Source organism: Bubalus bubalis, chromosome 12, assembly GCF_019923935.1.
Source record: "Bubalus bubalis isolate 160015118507 breed Murrah chromosome 12, NDDB_SH_1, whole genome shotgun sequence".
Classification (NCBI taxonomy): Eukaryota; Metazoa; Chordata; class Mammalia; order Artiodactyla; family Bovidae; genus Bubalus; species Bubalus bubalis.
This window is the reverse complement of record NC_059168.1, coordinates 73075043-73094098: the sequence shown is the minus strand read 5'-3', so window position 1 is coordinate 73094098 and position 19056 is coordinate 73075043. Positions and strand designations below refer to the sequence as shown.

General features: G+C 43.9%; 1 protein-coding gene across 2 annotated transcripts in view; it reads right to left on the bottom strand.

The window, feature by feature from the left end:
* Nucleotides 1-7609: 7609 nt before the first annotated feature.
* The window catches only part of KIF3C (kinesin family member 3C), a 35994-nt gene continuing 24547 nt past the window's right edge, over nucleotides 7610-19056 (bottom strand). The window contains exons 6-9 of one of the 2 annotated variants that reach the window (XR_326446.4): nucleotides 10669-10777; nucleotides 10338-10510; nucleotides 9491-10095; nucleotides 7610-9399 (exon numbers count right to left, since the gene is read on the bottom strand). Coding sequence is in view for 1 of the 2 variants with exons in the window: in XM_006046227.4 (XP_006046289.1) it covers nucleotides 9999-10095; nucleotides 10338-10510; nucleotides 10669-10777 (379 nt within the window). In the remaining variant the exon portion in view is untranslated. Of the gene's footprint in view, nucleotides 10096-10337; nucleotides 10511-10668; nucleotides 10778-19056 lie in introns of both variants that reach the window. The other variant, XM_006046227.4, reaches the window with a different exon arrangement.

The window sequence follows — 19056 nt, the reverse complement described above, 5'->3', positions numbered from 1 at the left end:
ACTTTACTAGCATGTGAGATGAGTGCAATCGTGCGGTAGTTTGAGCATTCTTTGGCATTGCCTTGCTTTGGGACGGGAATGAAAACTGACCTTTTCCAGTCCTGTGGCCACTGCTGAGTTTTCCAAATTTGCTGGCATATTGAGTGCAGCACTTTCACAGCATCATCTTTCAGGATTTGAATAGCTCAACTGGAATTCCATCACCTCCACTATCTTTGTTCGTAGTGATAGGAAGTCAAGACACACCTGGAGTAACAGGCAAATTTGGCCTTGGAATACGGAATGAAGCAGGGCAAAGTCTAATAGAGTTTTGCCAAGAAAATGCACTGGTCATAACAAACACCCTCTTCCAACAACACAAGAGAAGACTCTATACATGGACATTATCAGATGGTCAACCCCGAAATCAGATTGATTATATTCTTTGCAGCCAAAGATGGAGAAGCTCTATACAGTGAGCAAAAACAAGACCAGGAACTGACTGTGGCTCAGACCATGAACTCCTTATTGCCAAATTCAGACTTAAATTGAAGAAAGTAGGGAAAACCACTAGACCATTCAGGTATGACCTAAATCAAATCCCTTATGATTATATAGTGGAAGTGAGCAATAGATTTAAGGGCCTAGATCTGATAGATAGAATGCCTGATGAACTATGGAATGAGGTTGGTGACATTGTACAGGAGACAGGGATCAAGACCATCCCCATGGAAAAGAAATGCAAAAAGGCAAAATGGCTCCCTGGGGAGGCCTTACAAATAGCTACGGAAAGAAGAGAAGACAAAAGCAAAGGAGAAAAGGAAAGATATAAACATCTGAATGCAGAGTTCCGAAGAATAGCAAGAAGAGATAAGAAAGCCTTCTTCAGTGATCAATGCAAAAAATAGAGGAAAACAACAGAATGGGAAAGACTAGGGATCTCTTCAAGAAAATCAGAGATACCAAAGGAACATTTCATGCAAAGATGGGCTTGATAAAGGACAGAAATGGTATGGACCTAACAGAAGCAGAAGATATTAAGAAGAGATGGCAAGAATACACAGAAGAACTGTACAAAAAAGATCTTCACGACCCAGATAATCACGATGGTGTGATCACTGACCTAGAGCCAGACATCCTGGAATGTGAAGTCAAGTGGGCCTTAGAAAGCATCACTACAAACAAAGCTAGTGAAGGTGATGGAATTCCAGTTGAGCTATTTCAAATCCTGAAAGATGATGCTGTGAAAGTGCTGCACTCAGTATGCCAGCAAATTTGGAAAACTCAGCAGTGGCCACAGGACTGGAAAAGGTCAGTTTTCATTCCCGTCCCAAAGCAAGGCAATGCCAAAGAATGCTCAAACTACCGCACGATTGCACTCATCTCACATGCTAGTAAAGTAATGCTCAAAATTCTCCAAGCCAGGCTTCAGCAATATGTGAACCATGAACTTCCTGATGTTCAAGCTGGTTTTAGAAAAGGCAGAGGAACCAGAGATCAAAGGGCCAACATCCACTGGACCATGGAAAAAGCAAGAGAGTTCCAGAAAAACATCTATTTCTGCTTTATTGACTATGCCAAAGCCTTTGACTGTGTGGATCACAATAAACTGTGGAAAATTCTGAAAGAGATGGGAATACCAGACCACCTGATCCGCCTCTTGAGAAATGTGTATGCAGGTCAGGAAGCAACAGTTAGAACTGGACATGGAACAGACTGGTTCCAAATAGGAAAAGGAGTTCGTCAAGGCTGTATATTGTCACCCTGCTTATTTAACTTATATGCAGAGTACATCATGAGAAACGCTGGACTGGAAGAAACACAAGCTGGAACCAAGATTGCCGGGAGAAATATCAATAATCTCAGATATGCAGATGACACCACCCTTATGGCAGAAAGTGAAGAGGAACTCAAAAGCCTCTTGATGAAAGTGAAAGTGGAGAGTGAAAAAGTTGGCTTCAAGCTCAACATTCAGAAAACGAAGATCATGGCATCCGGTCCCATCACTTCATGGGAAATAGATAGGGAAACAGTGGAAACAGTGTCAGACTTTATTTTTCTGGGTTCCAAAATCACTGCAGATGGTGACTGCAGCCATGAAATTAAAAGACGCTTACTCCTTGGAAGGAAGGTTATGACCAACCTAGATAGCATATTCAAGAGCAGAGACATTACTTTGCCAACAAAGGTCCGTCTAGTCAAGGCTATGGTTTTTTCTGTGGTCATGTATGGATGTGAGAGTTGGACTGGGAAGAAGGCTGAGCGCCGAAGAATTGATGCTTTTGAACTGTGGTGTTGGAGAAGACTCTTGAGAGTCCCTTGGACTGCAAGGAGATCCAACCAGTCCATCCTAAAGGAGATCAGTCCTGGGTGTTCATTGGAAGGACTGCTGTTGAAGCTGAAACTCCAATAGTTTGGCCACCTGATGAGAAGAGCTGACGCATTTGAAAAGACCCTGATGCTGGGAAAGATTGAGGGCGGGAGGAGAAGGGGACCACAACGCAATGGACATGGGTTTGGGTGGACTCCAGGAGTTGATGATGGACAAGGAGGCCTGGCGTGCTGCGGTTCATGGTGTCTCAAAGAGTCGGACAGGACTGAGCGACTGAACTGAACTGAAAGGATGTATTAAAACATAGTGAGAACATCTGGGACTCCCTGGTGGTCCAGTGGGTAAGAATCTGCCTTCCAATACAAGGAATGCAGGTTGATCCCTGATTAGGGAAACTAAGATCCCATATGCTTCAGGGCAACTAGGCTCACAGGCTGCAACTAGAACCCTCCACAGCCAAATAAATAAAGAAACGTAAATATATATATAACAGGAACATTAATTTCAAAAGGACACAGAAGCCAGCTTGATGGCGCTGCCACTGATCAAATCTGGGATAATCTGAGTGTCAAAACAACTCATAGTAAAAAAAAAAAAAGAAACTCATAGTAATGATGGATTACAATTCTTTGAATAGCAAAAGAATCCATGAGTCCATACTGATATAAATAATCAAAAACCAGATAAGGAGAAGAGAAAGGAAATTTCTAACACATTAATGTCAACTAATAAATATAGGAAAAATAATGGAATTTTAAGACCACTGTTTGTCAACCATATAACGATAATTCATTCAAGCAGGAAATTATCAATGGATATTAAAACCATGGGTGAAATTTAGAACAGTGGAATGTTTACATAACTTCACAGTACCTCCTCACAAGATAGTTATTACTTACAAATGGATAAAGGGTGACTGCTTTACAGTAGAGAAGCCTGGCAGACACCACCTTAATAAGTGATCAAACTGAACGTTATCAGTACAGGACAAAGCAATGTCATCATGTTCCACCTGACGGGATACGATGAAAGGACCACAGCGTCACTTCTGTGTATCACCTGACTCTAATCAAGGGAGATCTCAGACAAACCTGAATTGAGGGACAATCTACAAATTGACTGGCCTGCAACATTAAAGAACGTTAAGGTTGGTGTAAAGATCAAGAAGAAGACTAAAGAGACATGACAGTTAAATACAACACATGATCCTGGATTGGATCCTTTTGCTATAAAGGTCATTCTTGGGACAGCTGGCAAAACTCGAACAGGATCCCTGGGCTAAGAATATGCTGCTGCTGCTGCTAAGTCTTTTCAGTCGTGTCTGACTCTGTGCAACCCCATAGATGGCAGCCCACCAGGCTCCCCCGTCCCTGGGATTCTCCAGGCAAGAACACTGGAGTGGGTTGCCATTTCCTTCTCCAATGCATGAAAGTGAAAAGTGAAAGTGAAGACACTCAGTTGTGTCCGACTCTTAGCAACCCCATAGACTGCAGCCTACCAGGCTCTTCTGTCCATGGGATTTTCTGGGCAAGAGTACTGGAGTGGGTTGCCATTGCTAAGAGTATAGGGGAGTTCTTAGTGTGATTCTTACAACTTTTCTGCAAGTTTTCAATTATTTTTTAAAAACACAAAAAAACATAAATAGTGTGTCTAGAAAACAAGTCCTTATGCTCCCCAGGCCCAGCTTGCACACCATTCATGTGACTTTGGGGAAATTACTTTCCTTTTCTGGGTGTGCTGCTGCTGCTGCTAAGTCACTTCAGTCGTGTCCAGCTCTGTGCAATCCCATAGACGGCAGCCTGCCAGGCTCCCCGGTCCCTGAGATTCTCCAGGCAAGAACACTGGAGCGGGTTGCCATTTCCTTCTCCAATATTGCAAAAAGGGAGTTTTGGATATTAACAAATAATCACTTTGGTCTTCTAGCCCAAACAAGGTAGCAGCCCCTCACCACCTCACTCCACTGGTTTGGAAGAGGGGGCATGTGTTTGAGCACAGGGGCTCTGAAGGGCCCTCTGTGTCCTTTGCCTTTACCACCCTTGAGGGCAGTTCTGGTGTTTATGCAGGCAGGTGGACTTGGTGCTTGAAGGGCAGCCCCATGCATGACTCAGAATCACAAATGGCTTCAGCCACCTTTCTCGGACTTGAGGGAGTTTTCACTGGAATCAGTTGGAGGTGCTCTTCTCACAAGCAGATCCCTGGCAAATCCCCCTAACACTGGCTTAAACCTCTGGGGGTTTGTCTGGCACCATTAGAAGTCTAGAAGTAGACAGACTCAAGCTGGTGCAGCAGCACAACCCCTCCTCCTCCCCTGCCACCCAAAGACTTGGTCTCATGGTCTCTCCCTTCCATAAATCTTTACTTGTTATGCTTGTTGCCTCAAAGTTGCAATGTGGCTGCTGCTCCTTGAACAAGTCTGACACACTCTCATCTATGAAGTTTGCATTTGCTTTCTCTCTCCTGGAGTCCACTTCCTTGCGTCTTTCAAGACTCTATTCTAATGTCACCTTCTTAGTAAGTGACTACTAAGGGAATGGCTACAACCCACCATCACCACCTCCATTATCACTACCATCAGTACCTAGAGCTCTCCGTCTCCTTTCTCTGCTTTTTTGTAGTCACACATATCACCTGAACCTACAAGAGGTTTTTCTTGTTTATGTCTTTCTCCCCATCCTAGAGTTAAGCACCATGAAGACAGGGGCTTCTGTCTGCCCTGTTCACTGATGTACACCAAGCACTTGGAACAGAACTTAGAATACAAGGGTAACAGGTGCTCAATAAATGTTTTTTTTTTTTCAGTGAAGAATGTACTTCAGGAGGTGTGTTTGAATTCTAGGCAGGAAGAGGAAAACTGGGTGTTCAGGAAAAACAAAAACATTTCCAGAAATCCCTAGCTGACTTCCACTTACATCTCCTTGGCCAAAACCATGCCCTATGGGTGTCATCGCTGCACAGAGTCTGGGAATATGAGTATTTTCAGTTAGATGCACTGCCCTCCTTGAACAAAATTATTGTGTAAGTAAAGAAGAAGGGAAGAATGGTTTGGAAAGGCAAACTGCAGTGTCCACCATATAGATCTGTCCTAGAGGTAATAAGGCAGAACCTCTGAGGGTGGTAATTTTAGTGCAGGTTATAAAAAAAACAGCCAAGAAAAAAAAGAAAAAGATGATCCCAGAGCAAATTTTTCTTAAGCCATTCTGTGTGATGGATACACTGGTTGTGAACATCTGTTTTGTTGACTGCCCGGAGCACACTCCACCCCGACTGCTACCCCTGCCAACATTTGTGGGGAATATGTTTCTACCATCATCACCCCATGTATGCGTGGTTACAGAACTAGGACTCTTGGAGGTCACATTCATATATCATGTTTCCATCCATCGGACCTAAACCACTGAATTGGAATCACATTCCCAGGAAGTTGGCACTGGGACTTCTAAGTCTCTCCGAATGACTGAGTCATGTAAACACAGCTGTTGGCAGATGTATATTCTAAGTCACGGACTGGAGCAGCTGAGGAAAGATCATGCACCTCCACAGACAGAAGTGCAGTGAGATAAAGAGGGTTCTTGTGGAGTCTGAGCCGCTGGTACTAGGTTGTTCCTGAGAACGTAGTCTGTCCTTGCCCTTGGGGGTCCACAGCATGCTTCTGAGTGTCCTTATTTTGTTCAGGCCAGCTTAAGTGAATCTTTAGTCGTGGGGAAGAGTTCTAATTAACACACACTCAGCCTTAGGCAACTGAAAACAGAAAGAAGTGACTCTGTGGAGATCAGGTGCCCAGCCACGGAGAAGAGAAACCTGGCAGTTGCCTTATCAACAACAAAGCTGTCTCCAAGAGACCCCAGCCAAGGGTAAGCTTCTGCCCTCTGGCTGTTTCACTGGAATTCTGGAACCACCTAGCTCAGCCACTCAAGTGAGCCCACAGCTAATAGGAGGAATGAGTGGCTTTAAAACAGGATCTCAAGGATAAGGGTCTGGAGATTTGGTTTATTCCCGCCACTCTTCCCTTTTGTCCCAGGCTTGCACTACTTGTAGAACATGTAGGGTGCCTATCAGTTCCGAGGTGCAGATGGGCTGATGAGATGAGGCACAGAATCAAAAATTACAGGCTTCACAGCCTCATCACTAAGCCCACATCTTTAGCCAAGTTAGTTAATTTCCATATATCTCACCTGTAAACTAGGGACAATAACTCCTACCTGGGAGAACAATAGATGTATAAAGATTGGGCTTCCCAGGTGGCACCCGTGGTAAAGAACCTGTCTGTCAATGCAGGAAACATAAGAGACGCTGATTCCATCCCTGGGTCACGAAGATCCTTTGGAGGAGGTCATGGCAACCCGCTCCAGTATTCGTGCCTGGAGAATGCCTTGGACAGATGAGCCTGGCGGGCTACAGTCCATACCTCTTGGACAGAGGAGCCTGGGGGAATACAGTCCATAGGGTCACAAAGAGTCAGACACTACTGAAGCGACTAGGCATGATAGCCAATTATTGATACCTAACAACACCTGACAAATCCCTGAAGCAGCAGAGCCCTAGAAGCCCCTTAGATCTCAGGGCTGGAGCCCAGTGCAAAGCAAGGAGCCCCTGCAGGAAGCCATCAGTGTCACCCTTTTGTGTCTGCTGCGCCACGGGGCCTGTGGGATCTTACTTCCCTGACCAGCAATCTAACCTGGGCCCCACCACTGGACTGCCAGGCAACTCCTTGGGCTTCACATTTTTTAGCAGCAACGACTTCTCATTTCCTATAAGACTGCCACACTACAGGGAGCCAGCAGACAAACTCAGAGGGAGGAAAAGAGGCCCTGGGAAGACAGGGCGAGGGAAAGCTAGTTTTTAATTATTTTAATTCAGTACCCACCATGTGCCAGGCATACGGGTGTGCTTTTCCCACATTATTGCCTGTTTTAATCTCTCTTGGCTGATAAACAGAGAAACAGAAGGGGCAGAGCTGTGAAATGATACTGACAGCTAATGTGGACAGCATCTAGGCAGTTCTGAAATCTGCTCATAGCTCGAAATGAACTGGGAGGGGACTGCTAGCCTAGAACACGAACAGCTGCTGCCGTAACTCAGGCACAGGCTTCAGCCTAGAGCCTGACCCCTGTCCCTTTGGCCCCACTGCTCAGATGGAGCCCCTGTTAGGAAGTAGCCAGTGTTCCCAGGTGCTGATCACTCCTGCTGGGCTCCAAATACTCTTGAACCCCTCTTGGAAAAAACCAAGGAAGAGAAAGAAGGGAGACCATAAAAAAGAAACGCAGAAAGAGTCAAGGAAAGAGACGGCAGGCAAGCAACTTTGTAACGATACTCATTCCTTTATTATCGACTGTGTTAATTTGAACAGGGCTGGGGCCTGCAGGCTGCTGGCAGCATTGAGCTGCAGGTGCATTTCAGCTTGACAGAGAGATCTCATCCTAAGCCAAGGAGACAGAGGGTAATGTTTTATATATATATTTATATATTACATATGTCCTGTATCGTCAACTGTATAGAGTGAAAAGAACGGGCCACTGCATTGTTAATCGCTGTCCTAAATAAAGACCATAGCAACAGACATGGAAATTTGGTCCTAATCAAGGCCCTTACTTTGTCAACCAAGTGTTGGATACATCAAAAGGAAAAGAAGAGAAAGAGACGGAGAGACTGAGATCCAGCCACCCCGGTGGCCCTGTTCCCAGCATATCTTACACGGAGTGTAAAGTGTCCCCTGTGGAGGTAAACGCACACACACACAAACACACGCACACACACACACATACACAAAACTGCAGGCAGGAGCTCCTCCTCTGACCACACCTTGGGCCCAGCCCTCCGACTGGGGGTGGGGAAGTTGGGTACATTGTGCTATAAGACTGTGAGGGTCAAGTGAGCAGACAATGCAGAGTCGGTGTGTCCAAGTGATGAATGAGGGTAAGACGTGAAGCTTCATCCACAAACAAGAAAGAGGTCAGTGGGAGAGGCTGCTTACCACAGGCCTGGAGGTCCCTCTGTGCCCAGGCCACCTGGGAAATTTCTACACGCCACTCCTGTCCTAGCCACAGCCAAATCTCCGATCTGAATCCCGAGTCTCAAACCATCTTCTGGGCTCTGATGAAAACTGTTGTTTCCCTGAAGGACAGGAGTCCGTGGAAAATGAATGGCCCAACCACCTGGCGTCATAGTTACAGCAGCAATGACAGCATCACTGAAGTGAACCAAACCACAGCTTGGTCCTCAGGGCAGAAAGTGAGCTGTGTGCAAGAAGGGTTCATTTCCTGATGGAAAGAGAATAACCAGGTAGCCACTCCCCACCGCCACCTCCCACACACCAAATTTCAGGCAGCCCTGTCAGCTTCATGCCTTTCCCCAGTGACTAAACTCCTCATATTCTAGTAACTGGAGACTCCATGTTAGGTCGTTTTGCAGTCCCAAACTATGTGTTTTCATTCATGACTACCTCTTCACTCTTCCACCAAAATATACACTTAAAAGCTAAGTCAATGAAAATTAATCTTTCTTTTTGGTAGAAATTTACCCGAGATACCCGGAGACATCTTGGGATGTCACAAAGGGAAGTGAGAGGATTTCCTTAGGGACCAATTTGCACAATGCTGAAGGGTCAGTCTTGTCAACAAAACAGTGCCCAACAAATGTGATTCAGAGACAGGGGCAATGGGCAGAGTTGGTGGGTTGTGCCTGGGTCTCCATCTCCTGTGCTCCATGAGCGGGGAGAAGCATCAGATTCCGGTACCTTTGTTTAGCCAGAGGGAGGACACTGATCCTCCCACTAGTAGTGGGGATACAGGCAGCTGCAGGAAATGATGAGGGCTGGAAGAAGCAGCATCTCAAAGATGGAGAGTTGGCCTGATTCCTTGTCGGCCAAAGTGACTTCTCAGAGGGAACGGAAACAAATGGACGGTCCCTTGATGACTGTCCACACCGTCTCCATTACTGTTCCATGTCCCGGAAGTCCCGAGGAGGCAGCGACTGGTCAGTTCACAGTTCCCTTCCCCGAGTTGGGAAGGTGGGCAGGAAGCAGTTCGGGAAACCATGAGTTCTTGCCAAAGCTGCAAAGCATGGGCTGTGCGGATGGGGTCACTGGAGTCCTTGATAAGGAGCCCGAGAAGCAGAAAGAGGCTGTTTGAAGCCTGGAAAGCGGAGAGGGGGGCTCTCCCTCCGCCGGGAGCACACGCTCACCATAAGCAGGATGGATGTCTTCTGTCCTCAGCACACATCTTGTATTTCTCTAGTCCCAGAGAGCGCTCAGCAGCTGCTCATCAGCGGCACAGGAGGAGATGGGCGATTCCGGGACAAGCCAGGTAGAAAAAAATACACACAGGCACCTGCGTCTTCCCTTCTGGGCACAACTGACCAGAAGGAGAATGAGGTCTGACTGGGGCAGCGGGGTGGGATCTAAAGTCAAGAGGAGGAGGTGGCTGGGCGGTGAGCACGGCAGGGTCAGGCGAGGGCTCCTTTCCCACACGAATTGAGTTCCACGAATAAATAACATTAATTAAATAAAGGAGGCTAAGAGCCGGCAGAGGCACGCCTGCCGGGGTCCCCCCCCCAACATACGCACACGCACATGCGCCCACACACGCACACGCACGCACGCACACCGAGCGGCAGCGAGATGAGCCAGGGTTGGCCACCCCGTCCCTGGGGGTCTGGGCGGGGGGGACGGGGCAAGCCCGACGGAAGGTTGTCACTCGTGGTCGAGCACTGTCGTGGGGCGCAGAGCAGCAGAGGCGGCCAGCGAGGCGTGTGCGGTGGGAGGTGGAGGCCGCTGAGGACTCTGGCACCTGCAGGGGTGTGGATGAGGTTGGAGGGTTGGGGGTGCAGGAAACAGAAAAAGTGAGAACTTTTCTTTCCCTTATCCTGTCGCTGTAGGAACTCAGCCCCCGCAGCCCCAATTATCAGTCTCCCTTCACGCCCTTTGGGTACAACCACAACCCTCCTCAACGTCCACCAGCTCCCCCCTCGCCAACTGTGGTTTCCACTCTAAGTCCATTGCCATGGCCACTCTGACCATGATGGTACTGACCAGGATCTGGACTTCCGGACTTTAGAGGTGGAAGGTCTTTCCAGAAAGCTGTCCAACCGCATGAGCCTCTCCATGTGTAGTGCACGGGGGTCTTGGTCTTGGTCATGAGAGAATTCCATCTCAAAGACCGCTGGCGGAGACACATCCAACTCCAGAAACATGATGTTCTCAGCCTGTGGTGGGAATATGAGGCCAGAGGTGAGCACTGGTCCTGATGGCCAGCATCTTCTGGGCACTCGGGGAGATAATGGGAGTAGCAAGGGTGATGAGGCAGGTAGAGGAAGCAGCAGTTGCAAGCACCCACCCACCCTTTATATTTCCAGCTTCTTACCCTGTACCTGGGGTGGGACCCCATTGCCATGGCAACCCGAGCATACTGGCTGATCGGCCTCTTGTAGCCCACCGCAGATGTTGGCCGCTTCTTCATTTGGCTGCTATTGCTGTAGGGAAGAGGCTACATTTTAAATCAATTTCCTCTGAACACAAAGGGAGAGTGATATGAAGGATTACATATCATTCAGGTAGTCAGGAGGCCACACAGACTGCGAGTTCTGGAATTTGCTTCTCTTTGCTCTAAAACAATCTGACAACTCAAAAGAGTAATAACACAAGAAGACATTTCTTCACTCTTGTTGCTTCCATTTTTTTCCACAGTGAAAAGGTCTGACTGAAGACTGGATTGAAGAAAGGCAATCCAATCTTATTTTAGCTGTCAGACTCACAGACTGACTTCACATACTACACAAAACCATTAATCAGTGGTTTTGCTTTTCATTTTTTTTCATAGGTTTTAACACAATAAAATGATTAGAAACTTAGACTTGAAATGCAAGAGTTCCAAAATAGCCAAAACAATCTTGAAAAAGAACAAAGGGAGAAGATTCACATTTTTCCAGTTTCAAAACTTATTGGTGGTGGTTTAGTCGCTAAGTTGTGTCCTTCTTTTGCAACCCCATGAGCTGTAGCCTGCCAGGCTCCTCTGTCCATGGGATTCTCCAGGCAAGAATACTGGAGTGGGCTGTCATTTCCTTCTCCAGGGGATCTTCCTGACCCAGGGATCGAACCCGGGTCTCCTGCATTGCAGGCAGATTCTTTACCAACTGAGCTATAAGGGAAGCCCCTCAAAACTTATTACAACATTGTAATTTAACTATACATTAATAAAAAAAATTAAAAATTACAAAATTACAGTAATGAAGGCTGTATGATACTGGCATAAGGAAAGACATAAGGATCAATGGAACAGAATTAAGAATCTAGAAATAAACCCTTATATTTATTACAAGCAATTGATTCTCTATAAGGGTACCAAGACTATTCAATGGGGCATGAACAGTCTCTTCAGCAAATGGCACAGGTACAGTTGGATAGCCACACACAAAAAAATGAAGTTGGATTCTTCCCTTGTACCATATACAAAAAACTAACTTAAAAATTAATCATAGACTTCAATGTAAGTGCTAAACCTATAAGACTCCTAGGTAAAACAAAGGAGTAAATCTTCACGACCTTATAAAATGGGAGAAATTATCTGCAAATCATCCATGTGATATATGAGTTGTATTTAGAATCTATAAATAACTCTTATAAATCAACAAAAACACAAATAATCCAGTTTAAAACTGGACAAAGGATATGGATAGCCATTCCTCCAAAGAAAATATATAATGGCCAATAAGCACATGAAAAGATGCTCAACACTATTAGTTATTATGAAAATACAAATCAAACCCACAGTGAGATACCACTTCATGATATCTCATTGGCTACTAGGATAACTATAATCCTGAAGACAGATAATAACACATGTTGGTGAAGATACAGAGAAATTGGACCCTCCAGGCATTGTTGGTGGGAATATAAAATGATGCAGCCTCTTTGCAAACAGCATAGCGGTTCTTCAAAAAGTTAAACATGGAGTTACCATATGACCTGGTACTTCCATTACTAGAGGTACATAGTCAAGAAAACTGAAAACATATGCCCTATAAAAACTTGTACATGAATGTTCAAAGAATAATTATTCATAATAGCCAAAAAGTAGAAGTAACCCAAATGACTATTCATTTATAAAAAATAAACAAAATGTGGAATATCATAGAATGGAATATTATTCAGCAACAAAAAGGAATGAAGGACTGATGCATGCTACAATGTGGAACAACCTTGAAAACATTTTGCTAAGTGAAAGACAGTAGATATAAAAGACCACATGTTGTAATATTCCATTTATATGAACTATCTGGAATAGACAAGTCCATAGAGACAGAAAGTGGATAGACTGGTGGTATTCTAGGGATGGGGACACTAGGGAGCTAATGGGTTTGAGGTTTCTTTTTGGAGTGATGAAAGTGTTCTGGAATTAGACAGTGGTGTTATTACATAACTGTGAATATACTAAAATCCACTGAATAACATACTTTAAAATGGTGAACTTTATATATGGTTTATATCTCAATAAAGCTATTACTTATAAAACAAACAAAACTCAGGCTTGGCTTTTAAAACATGCATATTCTTTGACCCAAATTCCCATTCCTAGGAATTTCCCTAAGGAAATAATCAGAGAATGGGTCAAAAATTTGGGATGTTTGCTGCTATATTATTTACAAGTGCAAACAATTAGAAACAAACCAAATGTGCACCAGGATGGACAAGTTAAATTATTATTCAGTCACGTGAAGGAATATTATGCAGTCATATTGTTTTTGGCTTTATGTAGCCATGAAAAGATTTCTACAACATATTAAGTAAAAAAGCAAATAAAAAAATGAAATTTGTTTTGATTTTAAAGAAGTGTGTACACGTGTGGATGCTTACAAAGAAGTTTTTCGAATTCAATGAAATATTCAACGAAATGTTAATAATAATTGTCTTTGGATGGTTTTACAATTTTTAAAATGTATAAGTTTATATTTAATAAGTTATTTCAAATACTCAGAAAAGCACAGAAAATAATATATATGTTTACTTACCATCCAGTTTTGCTAAATCTTAACATTTTGTTATAGTTAACACCAAATCTTTTTTGAGAAGTAAAATGTAGGCACAGTTTTTAAGACTTTCCTTCTCCAGAATTAATCCCTCTCTTGAATTTGGTGATTATTAATGTCAGGCATGTTTTTATATTTACTTATATATGTATATATTCATAAACAACATATATAGTATTGTATGCCTATTTCTAAATTTTGTACTGTATAGTACAGATACATTTTTTGTGTGCCCAAACATGTCTTTTATATTTATCCATGCAGCTCTAGATTAGATGATTACAGTTTAACTATATTGATTATCTTAAGGTTTCAATATAGCATTTTGTTTTTTATATATTCCCTTGTTGATGGACATCTAGGTCAATTCCTTTTTCTCTCTCCCTTTCTATTTAACACAGTGCTGTTGTAAAGATTTCTGTATGTATAGGTATCTTTAAGTATATATTCAACAGTTTCTTTGGGGTATATACCGAGGAAGGGCATGGTTCCAATGTGCATCTCCAGTTTTACTAGATATTGCCAAAGTGGCTATATACTGACAAGAAAGTTCCCATTGCTGTATATTCTGGCCAACTCATACTATGTTAGACTTTTTACTCTCAGCAACCTAATGAGTGTGAGGTATTTGATTATTCAAAACAAATACAAATAGGAAAGAAAACAAGACAGTTATTTCCACTAAAAAATTAACAGGGTTTAGAGTCAGGCAGATCCAAGTTTGAATGTTGGCTCTACCCCCTAGGCTTTGTTACCTTGGGAAGCAGCTTATTATCTCTGAGCTTCAGATATCTCATCACCATCCTACAGAACTGCTGAGATTAACAAGACAAGCACGTAGCACAATACACCACAAGGGCTCACTATGTGGCAGCTGTGATGATTATTTATTCTCAGCTCCACTTGCTAATTTCAAACAGGGATACGAACGAGCAATGAAAAAAGCCAAAAGGCAGACAGAAGAGAAGAAACAGGCTGAGTAACTCAGAGATAAGGACATTCTGTCCTTGACTAGGAGAACAAGCCGTGCAGGACCTAACAGAACAATGCCAGCCTTCTGCCACAGCAACAGTGAAGAACCACAGTCTCAGGTTTTATCTAAAAGAATGCTGGACTCCACTTGGGGTTCCCACCAACCCCTCTTCACAGATGAAAAGGAAGGAAGGAGGAGGCTGTAGAAGCCCCAGCTTGCTCTGCTGCTATGGACCCTCTGAGAGGTGGGGAGGCGGCTTCTGGCAGAGAGGAACAGGAAAATCAGTAAAATAATAGCTTATCATTTATAAGGTGCATCTCTGCATCTCATTCAAACTTTAGAACAACCTCCTGAGGTTCAGATGGGACAGACAAGGAGACTGAGGCTCAGAAAAGTGAAATGCCTTGTGCGCCCAAAAGAGACTGGGAACGGAACCTTCCCAATGCTCCTTTTAGGACGCCACTCCGTCTTTCAGGAGCACACACACATCTGTCTGGGCCTCCGCATGCCTCGAAGGCTGCAGGCTCTGGGAACGGGACAAGCGAACAGGGCTGGACGAGCAGAGCCGTGGATCAGTGTGAATTGGCAGCCTGACCCAATAAAGATGCCAGGGCTATTCTGGGTGGCTGGAGGGAAGCAGGGGGTGGGGGAGGGGAGTCTGTAATTGGGACACCAAACTTCCCATCTCCTCTCTCTCTGCCCCAGGCCTACTTTCCATGATTGATCCCTCTGTAGTAAGCAGGCTGTGGCTGACAGCCCAGAATGGAGGCCTGGCTCTGGAGTATCCACTCCTCCTGAAAGAAAGCCACAGCAGTTATCCTGTGCTTAGTAGATCCTCAGAGTTCTCTTAGGACCCTCTCTCCACATAGCTTCTATCACAAGATTATATATATTCTCCCCTTAATATTAAAAATATCAGTCCCATCTCAGAGGCTGATCCCAATCTCATTGTCAGCTGTCTGCTCACCATACCTTTCTTCTGTTCTGAAAACCAGCAGCCAACATCACAGGGTATGTTTTCTCCTTGCACATCCATCCTTTACAAGCACCCACCACAGCAAATCTGACTTTTCTTCATGATTGATCAGGTACCCCCTTCCCTGTAGGTCAGCTGTCCACCTTGCAGCGTCCCTTGGCACATCTAAACTCCCCGCACCCCCTTCCCACGGCCCCTCTGCATGGCTCACCGCCTGCCTGGGAAGGCAAAAACTTCTCCTTGTTTCAGATTCTTTTTCAGTTTTCACAGGCCTGGGAACAAATCTAGGGACTCAACCAGAGAATGTTCTGACTGAGGTAAACTTTGCCTCTGTAACAAAACCAGCTTAACCTTCTATCCTTATTCTGTTTAGAGCAAGGAATGCTCTCTCTAAACTTGGAGGCAGCCTGATTTAAAAATCAAAATCTAAAACAAAAGCAACAAATCAAACTGTCCTTCTATGGCACTTGTAAGGGATGATGACAAGCTGGTTTCTCTGGAGTCCCCCAAATCATCATGTTGGCTTATTGGTATGACAGCAACTATTTATGGACCATCTCCTCTGTGCAAGGTAGTGGCCTAGAACAGCCCCCCACCTCCCCAACACACACAGACACACGCGCATTATTTCATTTCAATCTTGACAGTCCTGCAGGGATTTTTGTTTCATCATCCTGACTTTGCAGGTGAAGAAACTTGGGTTCAGAGAAGTTAAGAAACCTTCTCAAGGCAGAGCAGGGACCAGAATTCCAAATGTTCTACATCCCAAATCCAGTCTCTTTCTACTGCACCATGACGCTCTGAAAAGAATCTAGAGTGGCCAGGAATGCAAAAAGCAAAGGGCTAAAGTTACAAATAGAATTTTTGAACTGCAAACCATGGGCTATAGACACTGCCAAGTATACAACCCTTAGAAGACAGTTGTGTATAAATACAATTAAAAACAAAGTCCATTATGAGAAGCCAAACATAAAAGGTTCTACTTGTAAAACTGTGATGGTTGAAGGTGGCTGCCAAGATTTTCTTTTCAAAGTAACCAAAATAATTTTCCTTTCAAAATAACCCAAATTATTTGCGATTGTGGAACAGACCTCACCTGAAGTTACTGTATATCAGCGAGAGACAGTGGAGAAAAAAGAAAAAGGGACAGACTTCCAAAATAAGTTGATACGAGTGTGTTTCAAGAGCTCCCCAACAATAACTCCTTGTTTTAGAAAGAAGCGTGGGGAAGAGTGTGGGGGTAGATGCCTGCAGCTAGAGGAGGAGAGGAAAGGTTTTTTCCAGCAAAAGCTTTCTAGAGGGACAGCGTGACTTTAGGTAATTTCTTTGCAACAATGCTTTTGTCCTCTCATTTTGAGCAGCCTTCAGTGTCTCTTCCCCAGAACACCACAGGCCAAAGTGAAGCAGAATACTCCACAGGTGAATTGAGCAAACGGGACAATGCCTTCATTAGTTAAATGTTTCGGGACAGAAGAGGTTCTCAGCCCTGATCAAGTTATACTGCAAACAGTGGGACCCAGTCCTCCCAGAGAGGCAGCTTGTTCCACCGTCTCAGGCCCCAGAGCTCCCCGAAATGGGGGAAGCTGCATCCAAGGCCCTCCCTCCTCTGGCTGTGAAAGGAGGGGCTTGGGGCACAGATCCAGGCCAGTGACTCTGACACCAGGATGCTACCCTGGGGCGCTCTGTGCTGAGTCATTATCTCACTTGGGAATTCCAATTAGGAGGAAAGTGTTTTTACTTTAACCACCAACTGCTGTGGAAAAAAATTGCTTTCATAAAAATCTTCCTAGATCTGTTACTATTTCTGTGTTGTACTTTTCTGATCTTTTAAAAGCTCTGAGATGAATATTATTTATTGCAGTTATCAGACAATGGACAGGTGACATTAAAAAAGAAAATAATTTGGAGCAGTAATTCAGAATAGCATGTAGTTGACTACCTGGTATTTATTAATAAGTCTTTTTGAAGTAATTTATTTATTGGAATTTTTTCTTAAAGAAATCTATAATACCTGTTTATATCAACCGTATTTAAGTACAGTGGAGAACACTGGGATGTCACAATTGCCTTAATACTTTTTACCCTTACCCAGATTATTTTCTACACAAAATATATACTCTGCATTCCGAAGAGGTACATATAGATTCTGTATGAAATAGCATGGGTTAAGTTGTGAATATACTTAACCGTAACTTTGCAAAAGCTTGTGAAAGTATTTATATGTTTACAATTTTAATATAAAATTTTATGGAAACACAGTCCATTTGGGATCCAGTCGGAAAGCTGCTAATGGAGACATACAAATGCGGGCTGGTGAACAACTCTATGCAGATTTAAGCCAACAGGGTATATACACTGGTTCTTCCAAAAAAGTTATGGAAATGAAAACACTACAGAATAAGCTAAAGCAAGCAGCTTTTGAGGAATGAGCCAGATTTTTAGGCTTCCCAATGACAAAGAAAACATTGAATCTTTCTCTCTTTGCCTTACTAGGCTGCTGCTGCTGCTGCTGCTGCTAAGTCGCTTCAGTCGTGTCCGACTCTGTGCGACCCCATAGACAGCAGCCCACCAGGCTCCTCTGTCCCTGGGATTCTCCAGGCAAGAATATTGGAGTGGGTTGCCATGTCCTTCTCCAGGTGCTGTACTAGGCAGGAGAGGGAATAAATCAATAGTAAGCAAAGATACCAAGTAGAGGACTTCTTCTATTTTACAAGCTGTTACTGGTATCTACTCTAAATATTATTTAACATGTGCTATTTTAAGATACCTGTTTTAATTTTTTTAAGCCTGTGTATGGTTTTTCAACAACACAAGAGAAGACTCTATACAAGGACAACACCAGATGGTCAACACCAAAATCAGATTGATTATATTCTTTGCAGCCAAAGATGGAGAAGTTCTATACAGTCAGCAAAAACAAGACCAGGAGCTGACTGTGGCTCAGACCATGAACTCCTTATTGCCAAATTCAGACTTAAATTGAAGAAAGTAGGGAAAACCACTAGACCATTCAGGTATGACCTAAATCAAATCCCTTATGATTATACAGTGGAAGTGAGAAATAGATTTAAGGGCCTAGATCTGATAGATAGAGTGCCTGATGAACTATGGAATGAGGTTGGTGACACTGTATAGGAGACAGGGATCAAGACCATTCCCATGGAAAAGAAATGCAAAAAAAGCAAAATGGCTGTCTGGGGAGGCCTTACAAATAGCTGTGAAAAGAGAAGCGAAAGCAAAGGAGAAAAGGAAAGATATAAACATCTGAATGCAGAGTTCCAAAGAATAGCAAGAAGAGATAAGAAAGCCTTCTTCAGCAATCAATGCAAAGAAATAGAGGAAAACAACAGAATGGGAAAGACTAGGGACCTCTTCAAGAAAATCAGAGATACCAAGGGGACATTTCATGCAAAGATGGGCTCAATAAAGGACAGAAATGGTATGGACCTAACAGAAGCAGAAGATATTAAGAAGAGATGGCAAGAATACACAGAAGAACTGTACAAAAAAGATCTTCACGACCCAGATAATCACGATGGTGTGATCACTGACCTAGAGCCAGACATCCTGGAATGTGAAGTCAAGTGGGCCTTAGAAAGCATCACTACAAACAAAGCTAGTGGAGGTGATGGAATTCCAGTTGAGCTGTTCCAAATCCTGAAAGATGATGTTGTGAAAGTGCTGCACTCAATATGCCAGCAAATTTTTGAAAACTCAGCAGTGGCCACAGGACTGGAAAAGGTCAGTTTTCATTCCAGTCCCAAAGCAAGGCAATGC